The 20108-nt window shown below is 37.2% G+C and overlaps 2 protein-coding genes across 16 annotated transcripts in view; one reads left to right on the top strand and one right to left on the bottom strand.

The window, feature by feature from the left end:
* Positions 1 to 1853, top strand: part of LOC127005794 (lysophosphatidylserine lipase ABHD12-like) — a 35306-nt gene extending 33453 nt beyond the window's left edge. For all 10 annotated transcript variants that reach the window (XR_007758919.1, XR_007758920.1, XR_007758918.1 and 7 more), the window contains one exon: positions 863 to 1853. Coding sequence is in view for 1 of the 10 variants with exons in the window: in XM_050874910.1 (XP_050730867.1) it covers positions 863 to 866 (4 nt within the window). In the remaining 9 variants the exon portion in view is untranslated. The remainder of the gene's footprint in view (positions 1 to 862) is intronic.
* Positions 1 to 20108, bottom strand: part of LOC127005791 (talin-2-like) — a 170707-nt gene that overhangs the window by 3689 nt on the left and 146910 nt on the right. For 5 of the 6 annotated variants that reach the window (XM_050874898.1, XM_050874897.1, XM_050874900.1 and 2 more), the window contains 3 exons: positions 17662 to 17872; positions 16963 to 17004; positions 9979 to 10106 (listed from right to left, as the gene is read on the bottom strand). In XM_050874898.1, the coding sequence (XP_050730855.1) occupies positions 9979 to 10106; positions 16963 to 17004; positions 17662 to 17872 (381 nt within the window). The remainder of the gene's footprint in view (positions 1 to 9978; positions 10107 to 16962; positions 17005 to 17661; positions 17873 to 20108) is intronic. The other variant, XM_050874901.1, reaches the window with a different exon arrangement.

The raw sequence follows: 20108 nt of genomic DNA, 5'->3' as shown, positions 1-20108 counted from the left end.
AGATAATGTTTAAAATATCCACATTATTAGATATGACTGATCCAATATAAAAAAGAGTGTACTGTATGTTGAGGATAGCCTTTCATATTGTGTTCACTTCAGATGAAAGTTAGCTTCTAACCAACTGATTCCCTTTTCATAACTGATTGCTATGGACTGGATGAATTGCTTAATTCATATATTATGTAATTTGAGCAGTGAACTATGTGAAATATAATACTGGTGCACAATAATACAATAGCCTTGTCTTCATTTGATTAGTAATTATACTTCCCATGAACTTGATACCTGACCATTTTATTTCACTAATCCATAAAGTAAACATTATGTACATACTCATTTTGCTTTTTCAATGATACACAACTCATTACCTTTAAGTTTAACAAAGCATTCATTAATCCACATAGTACATTTAACCACTTAGAGAAAAAAAATGTAAGGCCAGTGAAAGGATGGTTAACAATGGTCAACACGGGATTTGGGCCTTGCGTTTTGTTGAGTCCAGTGACTACTGTGAATTTCTTACACCTCTGCAAGATGTGAAGCAGGAGAATATCACCAAAATAGCTAGAATACATTTTTAAAAGATATATGGTTGGCTTTCCACCAACAAGGTTTTCACTACCGCACTTAGACACATCTGTGATTCCTGTGGTGCATTTCACATCCTTGTCTCCAATTCATATGACAGTTGGGTGAATAATATTGTTTCTTATACTCTACCACCACTCTAACATGTCATTCCATAATACCTATTTTATTACCATTCTGCCCTTCATTGCTCCCTTTCACCTGTCCCTCCATACTTTCATGCTTACATAAAACTGTAATTTGAAGTCTCAAACAGTGTTGTTTTTTTCAGGTAGACTGGACTGCCTGAACCTATAGTGTGGTAGCTATGTTAAGCTACTGTGACACTAGCCACTCATATCCCTGCATTGGAAGCCAGCCTTGCCCACCAAAGCAGTCTCATTACAAAAAACATTCACACAGTCCATGGATGACCCTGGCACCACAGTCAAAACAAGAAACAGCCCTTTACATCTGTGAACCAAAATTAAGGGAGTGTATTTTCACCCCAGCCTGATTTCACCATGGCCTGATCACGAGTTGGACTTGCAGTCGCCAGGAAGTACCCTCCCAATTAGAGGAAAGCTCATTAGTCTATCTCTGGATATTGCCAGGACCTCACATGCCAGACACACCATCCCCCTTGCTCAAGGGGGGACAGAAACCACTCCTAGTCAGGGGAAAAAACCCGGCCTGACCTGGGCTCGAACTTCTGCCTGCCATGCCGCAAAGTCTGGCAGTGCAGCACTTTAACCAAATGAGCTATTGGGAGTGTGTGTGTGTGTGTGTGTGTGTGTGTGTAACCATTGTTCTGAGTTATTGAATTGATGGGTGTCATATATCTTTTAAATAATATTTCTTAGATGTTTTTTTTTCATTACATTTTAATTAAATGAGTTCCCATACTTAACTTGTCTGCTTTGGCTTACTTGAAACTATGAGTGGCAGAGAGGTGGCCAAATATGAGACTTGCAAAAGAGCATGGAATGTACATTAGCATGCTCCTCTCATAACCATGCAGCTGCTAGTATTTTTTCTTCACTTAAATAATATTGTTACTGGGTGGTTTTGGTTATGAAATAAACCTACTTGTGACAGTTGGCATCCAGCCCTGATGCTCCCCAAGCATTCTTCTCACCAAATCCATCCTACATTACTTACTGGCCATCTTTACCATCATACACATGGAGAGAGAGAGAGAGAGAGAGAGAGAGAGAGAGAGAGAGAGAGAGAGAGAGAGAATGATGGATTGCTACATGTCACCATGGCCTACAATTTACTCCAACTTGTCATGTTTCATGTCATGTTGTGTTGGTGAAATTTGGCCTGTTTGCAGCCAGGTGTGCTATACTACCACCATGTTAATTTTTTTTTTTTTATTTTGGGCAGATAGGTGTCAGCTATTTTTCATTCAACAGTTGTTCATTGATTGCTGAAATATATTATTGCATTTTGTAGGAAAAACTCGTGAACACGAGTGTGATCAGAATGCAGATAAAGCTCCACAGTTATTTATTTAAGGGGAGCGCAATGTGATCGTTCTGGGAGGTTCCTGCAATGTTGCTGCTGCTCCGTCCCCCCTATCCATGACCCTCCCTCACCACCAACCATCATGCAGCGTGTTGCGCCGCCGTGATGGTTGCGGCGAGTGACATGTTGCTATAAATAATTCTGTGTTTTCAATATGTGGAGCTTTATCTGCATTCTGATCACACTATCATGTTCATGAGAGTTTTTCCTACGTAATGTAATGATATATTTCAGCAATCAATGAACAACTGTTGAAAACAGCGAGCATAAGTAAAAAAATGTTATAATTTTTTTTTAACACCTTTACAGTTCAACTCATATGGATTTTCTTTTTTGTTTTGTTGAGTTTTTACAATACATCTTGATTCTACGGTCGCCGCTGAGTCTGATGGTGTCAACCAAAACTGGCTATCTCGTATATGAGGTGAGCTATGGCATATAATATAGAAACATGTCTCACTCGAGCATGCAAGATATGGTCCGACATGAGTGTCTGCGAGAGAGCGGTGCAGCCAATCAGCTGCAACCTTACCAACCTGCCTAGGCACCAGGAATCTAGCTTAAGTAAACCTGGTATAGTAAGTATGAACAGTATAGCAAAGGGCCTGCAATGCTATTATTTTTCAAGTCTGCGTTAATAACATTGCAGGTCCTTTGCTATACTGTTCATTTTTACTTGCAGAATAATCATTAATGTAATGAGAGTTTTTATCTTATAACATAATAGAAATAGCTTCATTATGCCCAAATATATACAAAACATGTTATACAGACATGTCTTTAATATTATCTTGCATTTCTATGGCAATTTCTATGGCCCCACCTGGAAGAAGCCTTGGCCCCCCCATTTTTTATATGTGAGGGTGTCTATTGCCCATATTCCCTCATATTTGGTGACACAACAGTACTTGTATCAATATCACTGTTGAGTGAAGCAACCATTGTAAGATATATTCTTTGGCTAAATATCTTTCTTATACAATTCTTTTTGTTGCATTAGTGTTGTGTGACATTCTCTTGCCTAACATCTTGCAACAGTTAAGAAATTCACTGTGGTTATGGGACCTAACAAAGCCCTGGGCCCAATATCAGTCACCATAGCTGTGGAAAGTAGTTTGTTAGACATATGTTCATCTTCTTGCATCATCATTCATAACATCATCATACAATACGATAAAATAGGTATGTGATACAAAATAGTTAATGAGAATTGTGGGTGCATGAAGGTTTAGGGAGGTCTGATTACTTTACTGCACAATTTATAACAGATTATTTTGAGACCTTCACAAAACTTGATGCACCAACAATGACAAACAGTCAAATAATACTATCAATTAATTTACTTTGCACATGAAGCTATTACAATGCAGTACATTGAAAAGAACATTCACAAAATAGATGATTTGACAGTTTCAGGTCTTCTTCATGTGTCTTCCTAAGTGCAGAATGAATCTTCCAGTGTTGTGGTTACATTGTGCTATGATAATATGTTTGATTCTTAGTCGAAGCCAATCAACAACCAAGAATATCAAACATATCTCACAGCAGCAATGACAGTCCTGCTGTGTCAAAAGACTTGTACCAGTTTGACAAGTGTAGGATGTTGATGTAGATCTTCTCTCTACTTCTTAGGAATTATAGTGGGTATGGCTACTGCTAACAATACCTCTTATTTTTATTGACAAGGTTCCTTAAATGCAGTGGCTACACAAATTAAAACCATAAGCAACAGAATTAAAACACTCATTGCAAGCAAAAGAGCTTCCTAGCATTGATCAGCGTAGACTATGATAATTATTTCTAAAACATAATAAAGATTGTAAATCAATAAGGTAAAAGTTTCCACTCTTGCCACTTCATGAATTTTAGTTGTTGACAATATAAAAAGTGTCATGCCATTATGAAAAAATAAGAAAAAACTAAGAATTTTAGAAAAATTTGTCAGTTGATTTTCCAAGTCAGGAAGGTGTCTTTACTCATATTTTCACATTAATGGATTATCTGCAACACACACACACACACACACACACACACACACACTCTCTCTCATTTACATGTTCGAGCTGTATCTACAGTTGTCTGTTTTTTCTTAAAACTAAATAGAATCTTTGCCTCCACCACTTCTTTCAATTAATTTCAAGAATTTATATTCCTATGGGGAGCACTGTACTTCTTTGTGTCATTAAGACACATTCCCTTCCTCAATTTTTTCTTACGATCTCTTAACTCTGTTTTCATTTACTCTTTTCAATAAATGATTTTTGTTATCTGATTCCTTCGAGTCATTTATTAGTCTATACAATGTAATTAGATCACCTCTCTCTCATCTTTCCTTCACTGTTAACAGCTGCATTTCTTTTAATCTTTCTTAAGCTAAGTCCTCCAGTAATGGTACCATCTTGGTGGCTTGTCTTTGTATTCTCTCCAGTGTGAGGAGACCAGACAACTCCTTCATATTCTAGTTTTGGTCTAATTATGGCTATTATCTTCATGATATCTTTATCCAAGTAGTGAAATGACGTTTTTATATTCCTTAACATGTTCTATATAGCTTCAAAAATGTTGTTTATATGCTTTTCTGGTGAAAAGTCATCCTGAATTACTACCCTCATTTTTTTTCTCTTTTTCTCTTACTATTATATTATGCCCCATTTTGTAGGTGTATGTAGGTCTCATTTAACTTCCCCATTTACAGAACACAACATTTGTTTTTAATTAATTTCTATTTCCCAAGTTTTACTCTATATATCTTGTCTATGTCTTTTTTCAACTCACAATCCTTTTGGTTTCCTTAATTTATTTATATATTTATTTTATTCACTATTTATTTTCCTTGATAACATGATGTTTTTTTGTAATCATATGTATTAGAAAAAAAAATATTGTCCTATTATTGAAGCAACGTGTAATTGGGAACACAACAATTTTAATTTAAATGAAGGTACTTTCAAGTTAAGAGACAGTAATGAGGTCACTAGCTGAGAGGTCTCTCCCACCCCTTTAATCCCCCTGTCTGTCCATCACAGCCGCCATGTGCTCTCATGTTTACCTGTTCGCCTTTGCATAAAATGGGATCAGTACTGACTTTCTTCACTTCCTCTCCTGCTTCTTACCATTGAAGATGGTGGCAGTGTCCACTGAAACTGTCTGGTAAATATATAACTTTCGTCTGTAAGAGTGGATTTTATTCACATCAAGAACTCATCAGTGTGATTATCTCAGTCTATTGTCCTTTACTCACGAACAGTTGAATCGTCCATGGGGTGCTGTTCAACACTTTTACACATTAGTGATGAGTAATACACCACGTCATGTTATTTTTTTTTTAATTATAAGTATATTTAATGTTATCATGGGTCCCTCCCAATAATCCAAACAATTAGATAATCTAAATGACTTTCGTTCTGATGCCATTCACATTATTGGACTTTGTACATAGGCACGTGGCACATTTCCTTGATGTTGATCCTGTCCATGGGGTTCTTTCTGTATGAGGCAACCCTGGGTGGAGGAGACCAAGGGGACACCCACACAACTCATGACTGGGGCAAGTTAACTGATCTGGCCTGAAGGGGCTTTAGATGGGTAGGGCAGCCGTGTGGGGGCTTGCTCAGGGAGACCATCAGGGGTGGAGGCAGTGAGAGTGAAGAGACACACCAATGGGTGTATGCTCGTCATTAGGCTTTGGTGAGGCTGAGGCAATGGACAGAAACAGCTGTAAGTGTATCAACGACCGTTTAACCTCATAACAGATTATGGGACAACCTGACCTTAAACAGATAATGATGATGTCATTATATCCTATATTGGTTCGATCGGTTGTTGGCTACATTCTTTACGGCTGTCTGGAAATCCTACCTGGGGCTGTTGCCTTTCTTCCAGGGTTCTTATCATCTATATCCCTTCTCTACTCACTTTAGTTTTGCTCATCCCAGTTCTGTTTCTTTCTCTTTGTGGCTTCCTAAAATCTGATTCCTTTGTAAACACTTCGGAAATTTCTACTCAGTATCTCACTCATTTCTCTCAGCTTTTCATATATTGTGTTGTTTACTTTGAAATGAGTTACACTTCTTTATTCTTTATTTTTGGGCTTATATATCTATAGAGTAGCTTAGGGTTCATCTTACACTTGTCAACAAAATCCTTTTCATGTTTCTTTTCTTCTCCTCACATAATTATTGCTTCTCAGTTGATATTCTTTATTTCTCTGTGACTTGTTTCTCCTCATTCTCTTCCATGCTTTATCCTTTATCTCCTATGCCCTTTTACACTTCCCATTACACTACTCTTTCTTTCTTTCTAGTTTTATATAGATATATGTTCTGCAACACCTTGTTCGTTTATCCTTAGAAAAAAATATATATTTGCTCTGGACATTTATTAGTCTTTTCATTTCATTCTAGTTTCACTGCGAAATAATTTTTGATCTTTAAAATTTGTATTTGAAAAGTTCTTTCTAGTCTCCTTGTGCTTCTCATTTAGCTTTCCTTTCATACCTGCTCCCTTTTCTATCTCTAAACATATGAACACTTTTTCCCAAGGGGCATGAGTGTCTTATTCCTTTGTTCAAATCTATTTCCTTGGTGAAAACAACATCTAGTCTTGATGGTACCTCTCGTCCTCTGATCCTTGTCCTATCTTCCACCCATTGCATCATCATGGTGTTTAGTGTCATCCTCAATAATCTATTACCCCAAGTATTCTCATTTCTTTTGTACTATAATGTTTCCCATTTCACTTCCCTACAATTTACCCACTGAACCTCAGGGTATAAGTGCACATTGCTCCACCCCAATCCTGGGCATTTTCACAATTTTTTTTCTAAAATGGTTAGAAATGCCGTAAACACAATGAAACATGGCATAATAACCCTTATTGTCAATGTAAAATTTATCATAAAACACCTCAACAGCATTTAAAGGTCCCCTGCCAGGTCTGATGTTTCAAACTTGGCGAGTCTTGGCTGTCAGTGGCAGGCCGCCAGCCGTTGCCATGTCAATGCGGTGGCATGTCTGGAGCGGTGTTGCAGAAGCTCTGCAGTGTTGTATCTACTTATTTACCTACATACCTACTGTTGTATCTACCACTTAGATAACTTTTTATAACTTTTATATAGGCCTGATATTGTATCTACTGATTTACCTACTTACTTACTGTTGTATCTACCACTTAGATAACTTTTTATAACTTTTATATAGGCTTGATATTGTTTGTGTCTGAATAATTGTGGGAGCAATGCGAGCACAATGTTTAAAAGTATATGTGGTAAGTGTCTTTGTGGATGGGCTGTCAACCTTAAGTTGGGGGCCCATGATGGGGAGTGATGCTGCCAGATGTCACCCAGTGTTGTATACCATCCGATGTTATTTACACTGTATGATGTTCATATGCACATATTATTATGTAATAAAATGTTTCATTATCACACATAATGTTTCTGAGCATCAGTAAGATTATCTGAGCAATGCAATAAGTTTGTTCACATTTATATGTGGCAATGTTTAACCCCTTCCACACGAGGACGCTTATACTGCGTCCTTGTGTGCCCCATACCATATCCGAGGACGTGTATACTGCGTCCTTATGTGCCCCATACCATATCCAAGGACGTGTATACTGCGTCCTTATGTGCCCCGTACCATATCTGAGGACGCGCATACTACGTCCTGGCTCGCTTCTGCCAATATACGAGTTATTTTATCTCTATATTTATGCTTACATCTCAAAATTATCAATTAATTTATGTTTCTTTATGTGCACCATTTAATTCTGCATGTTTTCATATATAATACATGATGATTATGTTGAGTTTATGGCTGAAAACTTGTTATATTCAATAGCGACATTTGAAATTTGGTGCGCGCGGCAATCCCGAATACGGTGCGCGGCGCTGTTTTGGCCCGGCCATAGTGAGTTTCTTTATGTGCACCATTTAATTCTGCATGTTTTCATATATAATACATAATGATTATGTTGAGTTTATGGCTGAAAACTTGTTAAATTCAATAGCGACATTTGAAATTTGGCATGCGCGGTGATCCCGGATACGACCTGGGGTGCTGTTTTGGCCCGGCCATAGTGAGTTTCTTTATGTGCACCATTTAATTCTGCATGTTTTCATATATAATACATGATGATTATGTTGAGTTTATGTCCGAAAACTTGTTATATTCAATAGCGACATTGGAAATTTGGTGCGTGCGGTGATCTCGGAAACGGCGTGGGGCGCTGTTTTGGCCCAGTCGTAGTGAAGGGGTTAAGCACTCAGCTGATAAGCGAGGAGTGGGGTCGAGAGTGAAGGAGGGAGTTGGAATATGTATATCTCCTGATGTGTCGAAGATGTGACGAGATGACAAACAACAGCCAAATATGTTCACAGGTTTACAGAAATGTGGTAACAAAGGAGAATGACCCACGAGGCATGGGATGCAAGTGACAGGGTATGGCGTGGGTCGAGCGAGTTGCCCGATTGGGATAGTGTTCCCACATACCGCCTACATGTCCACTAAAAAAATCAGGCTCCAAGGCTGTTCCATCAGGGTGCCACAATCACGTGTGTCACTGGTCCCCTGATTACTTTTTTTTATCGACGCATAATGTGTGTTGCTGGGGTCCAGCAGGTTAGAATCTCCCACTATTATTACATTACTGCTTTTCCTTATTATCAGTTTCAAGCTCTCTATGATGCCGTTTAATATTTTTTTATGCTCTTCACCCATCCAGTAGTATGTCTTGGGGTGGGTGGGGGTATATGCCACCACAATTTTCATTGATTCTCCACTTTCATCAGATATCTGCATGTTCGTATTTACCTATTTGTGGTTTCCAGGGCCTGAGCTAAGCTCTGATAGTCCTGTCTCCTTGTCTTTATTTGTCCAACCTCTCCTTCATTTGATGGACACTCTCCACATCCACAATCTCCTTTAGACCATTCCATTCATCTAACCTTCTGTAAGGGAAAGTGTACTTCTTTATGTGTGTGTGTGTGTGTGTGTGTGTGATTGATTCACCATGGCCTGATCATGAAGTGGACTCTTCATTGCCACCAAATACCCTCCCAATTGGAGCAAGCTCATTTTAGTTAATTCCTGAATACTGCTTGGATCTGCACATACCCCCCCTCCCATCCCCCTTGCTCAAGGGGGGGGACAGTAACCACTCCTTGTCTGTGGAAAATTCTTGCCTTGAGAAGGGCTTGAACCTCAGCCTGCTAGTCTGGAGCCTGATAGTGCAGAGCCTTAGTCTACTGAGCTATTGGAGCAGTGTGTGTGTGTGTGTGTGTGTGTGTGTGTGTGTGTGTGTGAGTGAGTGAGTGAGTGAGTGAGTGTGTTTGTATGGATGGTTTGGTTCAAGAATAATAGTGATGTATTTTTATGAGCTGTTAATAATCTTGAGTGGGCATTTGTTCAACTGAGAGTGAAATATAGTTGCTCTCAAATCTGGCAAACTACGTGTGGTCTCAGCACATGATTTGCTTATTATACCTTTTTTCCTTTTAGACGGACTTTCTAACAAACTTTGGTTTGCTGTATGAAATGCCACCCTCGGTATAAAATCAGCTAATCTTAATGATGGTGTACAGGTAGCTCTGCCAGATAGTGTGTGTTAATAACACCTGACAACTGCTTTCCAACTAACAGTTGAGTATCACCTAACTTTGGCATGGATCCCTTGTATCAAAATCTTGGGTGATATTATCTTTTATTTTTTTGCCTTTAGACTAAGGAGTTGCTACCTGTAGATTCCTTTCACTTACCCCAATCAATGTGGGAAACAGGATTACGTTGAAAATACAATAATAAAAAAATAATAAAAAATTGCTGAGAAAGTTCTGTCAGGGTCAACGGTGGGAAGAAAAGTAAAACAAAACTACTTTACCTTTGTCTCAACACGACGTGGTCGGAGAGCCATCAGCTTTCGGGCGGCGGCATCAATTGAATTGGCTGCTCCCATCAGCTCATTCTCAGCTATCACAGTTGGGTCATCTGGGTCTTCCCAGTCATGTCCTGGGATCATAAATGGCATTGAGTACAAAGAAGTAATATTTAATCAAACAAATAAGAGAAAAACCTTTGAGCCTTGTTTTGATATCGTAGGTTGTTTTCTTAGGCAGATTAAGAAGAAACATGTAAAAGGAGTACATTTTAGTTACAATAATATTTAAATGTCAGAAAAGAAAGTGTTTTAAAAAGAAAAACCTCTTTCAACTGCTTCAAACACAAGTCTTGCACAATGGCAGATGATGATCACCTGAACCTGCAGGGAGTGTAATAAAGGAAGAAAAGTACGAAAATGCACTTACTTAACAGAAAACATTCCTCAGTGAAATGGACCATAGTGCACATTTGCACACCCTACTTTCTAGACCAAGACAGTGACTATAATTACATTGTCACTTGCATATCCCTAACAAAGTCTGGGGGAACAAAGTGGTGGCATTTCTGTTTGCACAAATTTCTTCATTTTCAGTCAATCAGTTGTCAGCTCTCATTTCCATCCAAACGTACTTACACTTGCATTCCTTCATTATATCTGGGAATCTACGTTGTCCTTGACTCCTTTCATCAGGATGGTTTAATGAAGAATAAATCGACCCTATGGGACACTATTAAGTTTAATTAGGAAATCATCACTTTAGTTCTCTGTCCTTTCTATACAGTTGTCTGACTGTAAACATTGGATCTAAAATCCTACTAATTCATTTACTGTAAATGCACAATGCTATTTGTACTAAATGATGACCGTCCCATACACCACCCACCATACTCAACAGCTAAATCACTGCAATGTCCTATAAAAAGGAACTTTTATTTAGGCACTTTCCTACCTATTTATCAGTACTACTCATCATGTAAGGCATTATGGACCTGCAGATGAAAATATCTATTTTAGCCATTTCTTGAAGAACCCTAACCACTTAATATTTTCCTGCTCTAAATATTATTGACTCATATTTGAATTTCATTTAATAGTGTTCTTTAGAACCAGTATATGTTAAAGCTTCCTATAAATTGGCAGACACCAGTTTTTTATGGTAAAACATGTAAAATATATTACAAAATAGATTTATGCACGAGTTCTAGTCATAAATATACGTGTTACATATATAAATATATATAACAAAATTTTCCTCAGGACATAACAAAAACTGCTGTCTGCCTACCAATATTTTTAATGTTTTGTTGGTTTATTTCACTCAGTTTAGTTTTGGAAGGCTATACATGCTTACGTGCATCAGTCTTCTTCACCTAATGGTGGCTCTCCTTGCTGCCTGACTTTCAGCAGCCTTACTTTCTCACACCCTCTTCAACCAAGTACCTTCATTCATACTCTCTACAGGTCCCAAATACCTCAACCTGCCCCCTTTATCACTACACTAACACATTCTCAAGTCCCATCCTACTTCTTCGGTCATTCAAAATCCCAATTCCACCTGGCCTATCATCCTGCGATGCACCACTCATCGACTTGATTCTCCTCCTCTGTGTGTCTCCACCTTCATTACCCAGGTTTTAAAGTCATATAGCATTGCATTTATGAGACAAGCTGCATGCAGGTATTACTTAGTTTGGAAGGAAAAAACCCTCATTGTTAATAAAGGTAAAAACTTCCTTAACTTCCTTTTTTCTAAACCTGGAAATTGAGCTGGCACCTACTCTACCTCCAGCACAAATAATATCACACAAATTAGAAATCTTGAGACCCCACAAAGAATCCTCCAAGGTCTATCTATGTGCTCATGTTTTACCCTTACATCGTCTTCACCAGCTTCATAATCAATCCCTGCAACACTGCAAATTACCACTAATACCACTATACCTCTTGTGTACCTAAATGTAAACCTATGGGTGTAGTGCAAAAAATAGTTATTCCCTACACCCTTTTCTGCAAACTGTACATAGCCACACGCACTGAAAATGGTACCATCCCCTGCACTCAAAATCATCACTTTTTTCTCTCTCTGCATCTAACATCAAGTCATCTGCATACATTGCCTTCCGTGAGAGTCCTCCTAAGAACCATTATATGCAGTAAAGGACTTAAAACACATTGCAATATCTACAATAATCAATTTTTTAATTAAACTTCTTAATTTAGTAGTCCCCTGCTTTACCTAATTGCCTTCAGCATCTCATAGTCTGATACAGTGTCCCTTCCCTTGATATCTTCTACTAACTTTTTTTTTATGCTTGCTTACTCTTCTAGACTTACTAATTGTACAACTACTCAACTACTCTTACTAATAACCCATTCATACAAAATTTCTACTTGTTTTTATGGTATGTTGTCTATATCACTAATGCAAGAATATACTAGTTGCTCCATCCTTTCACTTATTTCATTAGTGAATCTTGGAAATCTTTCCACATACTTTTTCCAGCTTCCTTCCTATGACACTAAGGATGGGGAAACAGACACCTACAAAACTGAATTGCTCTTGTCTTTTAGGGTTCTCTCCCTGTCCACTCAGTTTAGGGGTAATGTATATATATTTTTTTATTTAAAAACCTTTGGCATGCCTCCTCATGCTGGAAATGCATTATACTTTTCACTTCTTTTCCTTATAAATTCCTTTACAACTTGTGGTTAACCCTTTCACGCACCAAAAGTTTAATAAGTTTCTCTTTCCACTGCGACATCCGTCTGGGGTTCCCTAAGGGGCATCGCGGAATGGCCTGACTGTGCGGTGAAATTTTTTCATGTTATCAATTTCAGCCACAAGTATTCTTTTTCCTGGCATTACTATATATTGTTGGTTTTGGAAGAGATTATTCTGCCTTATGAAAGACAAAAATATCAAGAAATGCAAATAAATAGTGGAGTTTACCGACTCCGAAAAAAAACATTGATTAAAGATAAATAAGAAATGCTTACGTTCACCACCTCATAGCTCCAAACTTCCTGGGTCGACTTTTTATTGTTTATATGCTAATAAAAGGGGATTTTTATGATTCCAAAGCTATCACTGGAATTTTCACACGGCCAGTAGTTCTTGAGAAAATGGAGGAAAACTATATTTTTTTCTATTTATTCTGTTCTCTCCAGTAAAAGAAACATTTCTAGGGCATCAAACAAAACACAACAGCTAGGTCAAGGCATTATCACGGCATGATCACGTGATTTTGAAAGATACTTTTTTTTTGGCGAATTTTTAAAAGTTTTTTGACGCAATTTGAGTCAAAAGCTCAGATATAGAGGATTTTGTTTTGACGTGAATCGCGTTGTGGTGCATGAAAGGGTTAATTTGCCATCTCCATACACCTGCTATCCATATCTTGGCTCGAATACCATTTTTTTCATTCATATATTTTCTCTCTAAACCCACACTTATAAAAAATGGTTTACTTACTAAGCTACACTATCATTCTTGTTTTATCAGTCATACCACTTCCTTCAAATGTAAGATTTCATACATATACCTACTTCCTTGAATACAAGAACTGTCTGTACCTTCCTTTACATTTCTCATAGACAATGTCTGAATCCTTTACATTTCTCATAGGCAATGTCTGAATGGGTAATGTTATTTCATTTTTTTAAATGAGCACTTACATGCCTGAATGCCATGATCTTACCTATTGTTCCTTTCTATTTCCTATCACTATCCCTTAGTGCCTGCAGTTACAAGGCAGTGTGTTTAATTTCTCCATCTTCTCACAACAATCTGTTTTCATGAAAAAGTGCAACAGGACAAGGCTTTGCACTCAGGGTGCCTTTGGTAATATTTCTATAAATTTCCTACAAGAAAACAGGTCAGTAGTAATTTAGAGAATGATGTAATTTTTACTCCCTAAAGAAGAAAAAAATCAGCTTATTCATCTTCAAATGAAAGACTACAATGCTACTTTAACTCATGAAAATTGAAAAATAATTGTAATAATTTTTGATAATGGACTTTGATAAATGAAAATAAGATAAATTTTTCTTAATCATAATTCATGCTCAGCTCTTTATAAACCTAAGAATACTGATATATTAATAATTTTGTTATTGACTACAAGTCCATATTAATTTACCTTATTCTACGGAAGCATAAGCCAAGTATCTACGTAAAAGCTTTTGTTAAAGTTGAAATTTTAAATATACATAAAAATATTATTTTGATTCATGCAAAGAAAATAAAAGTTATCAGTAATGTAAATAATTCATTTGGAGGAATCTTGGAAAATGCAAGATGAATCAAAAGGATTAATACACACAAAGTATGTACAGCCCTGGGGCTCCAGGGATGCATCAGTCATGCTCAAAATAAAGATGAGCGTAGATGATTTATGAAATTTTCAGGTACTTTTTAAAATCTTTACATATACACCCACCCACACCCACACACTAAAACCTCTCAATATTATGGGGAAAAATAAATAAATAAATAAATAAAATAAATCTAAGTGCTGAAAATAACTTGGAAAACTTACAAGTCACCAATGTGTTGATTATTGGGGATTTAAAGCTTGATATAATAGTATGACATTGTGACAAACCATAACAGTCAGAAAATGTATCTAGTAGGCAATAGACTGTTTGTTAGGGAGCCAAATGTCCCTGTCAAACCATCACGCACTCCAGGGGGCATATATATCAATATACTTATGAGAACTTGCAAACATCCTCCTGGGCTTGACTATTATAATTACATTTAGGGGGAATTTACCAGTGTGCTGAGGAACACACACCAAAAGGCCTGGGAGTGAAGTTGTGAAGGTTGTCAGTGAGAGAAGCCACTGTGGTTAGCAGCAATAACAAAAATGATCTTTAAATAAGCTAAAAGTAAACTTTTATGCATAATTATGGAGCCATAAATAAAAATTAAAGAAATCAAACATATCTTTCATACAGAATCATATATCACAGAATTCATATAAGAGCATGGTGCCATATGACAGCTTCTGTGTTTTGGTCGGCGGCCACCACACTGTGTCAAGCTGATCCACAAATAACGCTTTCATAGGCTTCACTATTATATATATATATATATATATATATATATATATATATATATATATATATATATATATACTGTGTTTATTCAGTGTACGACATCGTTTTTAGGAAAATTGGTCTCAAAACCATCTTGCATTCTATATGCTGAAGGTCAGAAGTTTTGAGCTTTGGCAGCAGCAAAGAAGCATCTCACATTTTCTTTTCCAATACTCCAGGCAATCACTGTGTCTATCATACTACTGCTAATTGTTTTCTTAAGCTTTTTTTTTTTTTCTGTAAAAATCAGGTAGTGAAAATATTAGATGAATAATAAAAATGGGTTCATAACAATTACAAGCAGTTGGTCAGCTGGTGCATGTAAACAAGAACTCATTGTCAGCAGTGGTGAAGAAGCACCCATAATTTTTTCTCTCATCTCTCCGCCAGGCACTTAAACATATCACACAACGGACAATTGTGAAAGTGTAATAGTGATTATATAATAAACTGATGTGAGAACACGTAGTAACGTTCATTCATTCATCTTTGACGCCTGCTCCTTGGAGCTTCCACCAGGAGCTCCTCTTTTATATCAAAACATTTCACCCTTTTCACATTAATTTTTCTTCACCTCATCTGAAGGTCTGCTAAATCTTGAACCAAGTATGACTCATGTAATAGGGAGGCGGTGGCTAAGTGGTCAGCTTGCAGACACTGTGTCCTGGAAGACCTGGGTTTAAGTCCCGCCCGCTGCTACAGCTGACAATTTTCAGTCAATGCTGAGTGGCTGAAGACAACCCACATGCTGTCCTGATGACCACTATTAACCAGGGCTCTACCAAAACTCTCAAGAAAATCAATTGGAGCTCCAGGGGACACCATGACCCAAGCATAAGTGGTGCCACTATGAAAATACTTGCCTGTGCCACTAGCAGGCTGAGGTCAACCAACAACCTCATCAGGGAAGCCTACAGGTGCTATAACCCAAACAAAAATGTGTGTGCGTGTGCGTGTGTGTGTGTGTGTATATATATATATATATATATATATATATATATATATATTATATATATATATATATATATATATATATATATATATATATATATATATATATATATATATATATATATATATATATATATTATAAAACAATTGCTGCTTTCTGGACTTCACCATGAATTTTAGTGTTGTAGTTGGTTTTATTTTTCACAACCATATTCTCTTCACAGGCTTCAAAGCCTTTATTTTTGCAGACTTTTGCAAACTTCTGATGTGACTGCATGAACATTCAGATTTTATTATTGTTTGCAAATATTAGGTTTCTGTCCCTCCATAAAGTCAAAACCACTAACAGACTTTGGCAACATTTACATGTCTTACTTTGCTGTATATTTTGGCATATTTAATGCAAAGACATTTGTGTGTGTCATTCAGAGATTTGTTAAAGGTTTCATGAAACAGAAGTTTTACAGTAAATGTAAACCTGAAAACTACACAGAAGAAGCATTCATGAGCCATCAACCCTCTACTAAGCTGAAAGAGATTAACCTTTATACACTGCTGGCAGGTGCTTCCATAGTGTGAATAGTGCTGGAAAAAGATGTCAGACACAGAAAATGAATTATGATTCCAAGCAATGACTGGAAAGAAATTTCCATACATAAGAGAGAAATTTGACCAAGGCAGAACAGTTCACCTAAGTCGTCATTCCAAAGATCTCAACAGTTGCAAAGCTTCCTGTACACCAATGTCTTCTGACAGGATGACTCAGCAAATCTTTAAATTTCACATATCATTCATTATATAAAAATTGAGAAGTACACTGTCAAAAGACATTGTTCAGAGCAATTGTTGGGTAAGAAACCTGCTGGAGTCATGGCCACATTACATGCGCAGGGCCAGTCTACAAGGTATTGGCCAAAACTGTGCTTCACTCACCACTGGGAGGACTCACACCAGCCTCGTGCCATTTGAAGTGGGCTGTAGATGGGATACAGTCAGATGTGTTTGTGGGGTGACACCATCATGGAGATTGAAAAAGAATACATCCAACTATACATGCTTCATGATTCCAATGTTGAAGAACAAATTTCCTAAAGATTTCACTTGACTGATAAATTCATCGACAATCATGTTTTCTATAACTGAAAACAAAGAAGCATGACCAAAGCTTGAAGATATATCCTTTTTGCCTTTAAAATGCTTACTGCGTAAAACCTTCTCCATGAGTGAATAAAAGGTTTCTGACAGGAAACAGTTTAGTTTCCTGGAGTAACATCATTTCTACATATCAGACCCTCCATACAAATGCAAATCTTTATTTGTCATATTAAATGAAATCCATGCAATCAAACCGCTGCCATGGTCCATGCATATGGCAGCTGGCTCAAACTTTTAGCATGTCAATTTAGCAAGTGGCACATGTGTAATGTCCCAACACCATTTAACCAAACTGTAATATTTCCCCTAAACAGGCAAGCAGGCAAAATCTTGTCATTGCTGCCTATCTTTAAATCATTTCCTATATAAAAATAATTATGCATATATAATTTGAGGCAACAATAAATGCCAAGCTAAATCAACCATCAAAATATCCAAGCCATCCAGGAAGCATTAAATACATTGTGATAGTCTTACCCTTCAGTGGTTCGGTTGTGGCTACTAGTTCTGTGACACACTGTGCAATCTTGCGAGAGACTATGCTCAACGCATTGCGAGCCTCAGGAGTTGATTTGACCAAGAGTTGCATCACCATCTGAAGAAGTTCTCTGTGTTGTACTGCCAAATCATGTCCTGCAGTCATGACCTTGGAACGAAGTTCTGTTGTTTCAGCACACCATGCTGCAGCCTGTATTACATTAAACATTAATGATTTTCTCATTGTGCATTAAAACTAGAACACAAAACATTAATGTAATACAAAATATTTAAAATTTTATCAATAATATTAGTACATCACAATTATCATACACAAGTAAAGTTTCAGGTTAAGGTTCTGTCAAATAATGGAATTTTCCAGGTCTCATGAAACATACTCCACGTAACATGAAATCTAGTATACAGCATTTCCTCCCTAAAATGTGTATTGCCTATCAAGAAGAATAGTTTGTGGTTGTTTTCAAAACAATTTCTAGTTTCAAGAAGGTGGAAAAGATGTGTAATCAGTATAAGAAAAATATCTCTCATGAAACTTGAAATTGTTTCTTGTCTGATTCAGAAAGAAAGAAAATTTATTCTCAATATGGATGACTTGGAAGGAATGTTTTGAGGGATAATGAAGTTTTCATTGGTATACATCAGAAGTTTTATCTAAGTACGTAAATGCATGTGCATGAGAGCCAACATAAAGAATATAGTTATGCCGCTGGAAAGAAAGGATATACATGCTAGATATTGAGATGAATGGCAAGACCCTTAATTTTTTCACAATAAACAGGAAAAATCCAGAAAAAAAAAAAAAAATAGCAGGAGTGGCCAAAAGAGAGGGTCAAATTTAGTTATAGGTGTATTGATACTCTCCTCTTGAAGGAGCTCAAGTCATACCCAGGAGGATATACATATGAGGGAAGCTGTTTTAGAATTGACCACCAAAAGGGATGAAAGACCAAAGAAAAGAATCTTGGATAGCATAGGGATAAGCTAGAGTAGAAAGTCACGTGCAGTGGGGCCGTGGGATGGGTGGAGGCAGGCAGTTAGCAAGTTCAGAAGGGTGGTTAGTGTGAAAATATCGATAGAAAATAGAGAGGCAGATGATTGTCAATTTGATGGAGGGGAGGAATTATACATTTACTATAACTCAAGTGAGGTAGAAAAATATATTTTCTACATGCGATAAGGACGAAGAATAGAAAGTCCATGGTGTGTGAAAGTCAAATATAAGAAAATGCATAAGGGAGAAAAATGGAAGGATAGAATAGAACAAAGAGAGAGGATGAAGTGGGATACCTGGAAGCTTTTGCTATGACAACTCCCTCAGATAGATTTCCCTGTGGGAATAAGGCATTAAGGCTATAGCTACCAAATAAGCTGACCCTTGAACCTCAAAATATATAACATCCTGTGGTTGCGGGGTCCCTGAGGGGTGATGGAGGGCAGTGCCAAACACTCACCTTACACCTTTCATTTCTTTAAATCATTCATTACCGAAATCGATAAGGTTTATTCTAGTAAACATAAAAGAACTTTGGGCGAGGAATCGCAAATCGTTAGGTTTACAGGGGTAAACCTGATTATTATTGGAAGTTATAGGAGGATAGGAATGTTGGTTTGGGTGTTATTTGAGATACATGTTGTTGTGAGAACTGGCAGCCTTGACTCTGATGTCATTTCCTTTGTAATGGCCATGCCCCAGCCATGTAAAAGTTTATGTCAGGCCATAATTGAAGTCAACTGGATATTTTAGATATGATTTAATTATTCCTAATGTTTTGGGCATATATATATATATATATATATATATATATATATATATATATATATATATATATATATATATATATATATATATATATATATATATATATATATATATATATATATATATACCCACATGATAAAAATAAGTAGAAAACAATAGTTTCATTAGGCATCTTAGCACAATGCATGCCACCCACAATCACCTCATGGCCATTGGCCTCCCTTCAGTCTACGTGTGTGAGGTCGCGTGGCGTCACGGTGTGTTTTTGTTATCATAATGGCTTTGTCAGATTCACAGCTTGCTAGCAAATTGGAAGGGTCTGATGACGGTGAAACTGAAACTCAGTCAGACATCAGTGAGTGAGTCAGATGATGACTATATCCCAGAAAATGACAGTGATGCCTACAGAACGAGTGGTGAGAGCGAGATGACCGACTCAGATTCTAGCCTGGTAGCCTCGCCATTGTTGCCGGGTGACATGTGGCCTGCCTTCACTATCTTGTCAGATCCGTTTGCTGACCAAAGGCTATTTCCACTACCCATACTTCACCTGGACTTTCCTGATGTACATCCTGAAGTATATCTATGCCACAAGAAGAAATCTATGAGTACTATGGACTGTTTTCAGCTTTTCAATACCAATGATGTCATCGACTTGTGGGAATTT

This window comes from Eriocheir sinensis, chromosome 31, assembly GCF_024679095.1.
Source record: "Eriocheir sinensis breed Jianghai 21 chromosome 31, ASM2467909v1, whole genome shotgun sequence".
Taxonomy (NCBI): Eukaryota; Metazoa; Arthropoda; class Malacostraca; order Decapoda; family Varunidae; genus Eriocheir; species Eriocheir sinensis.
This window is presented reverse-complemented; position numbering and strand designations above follow the sequence as displayed.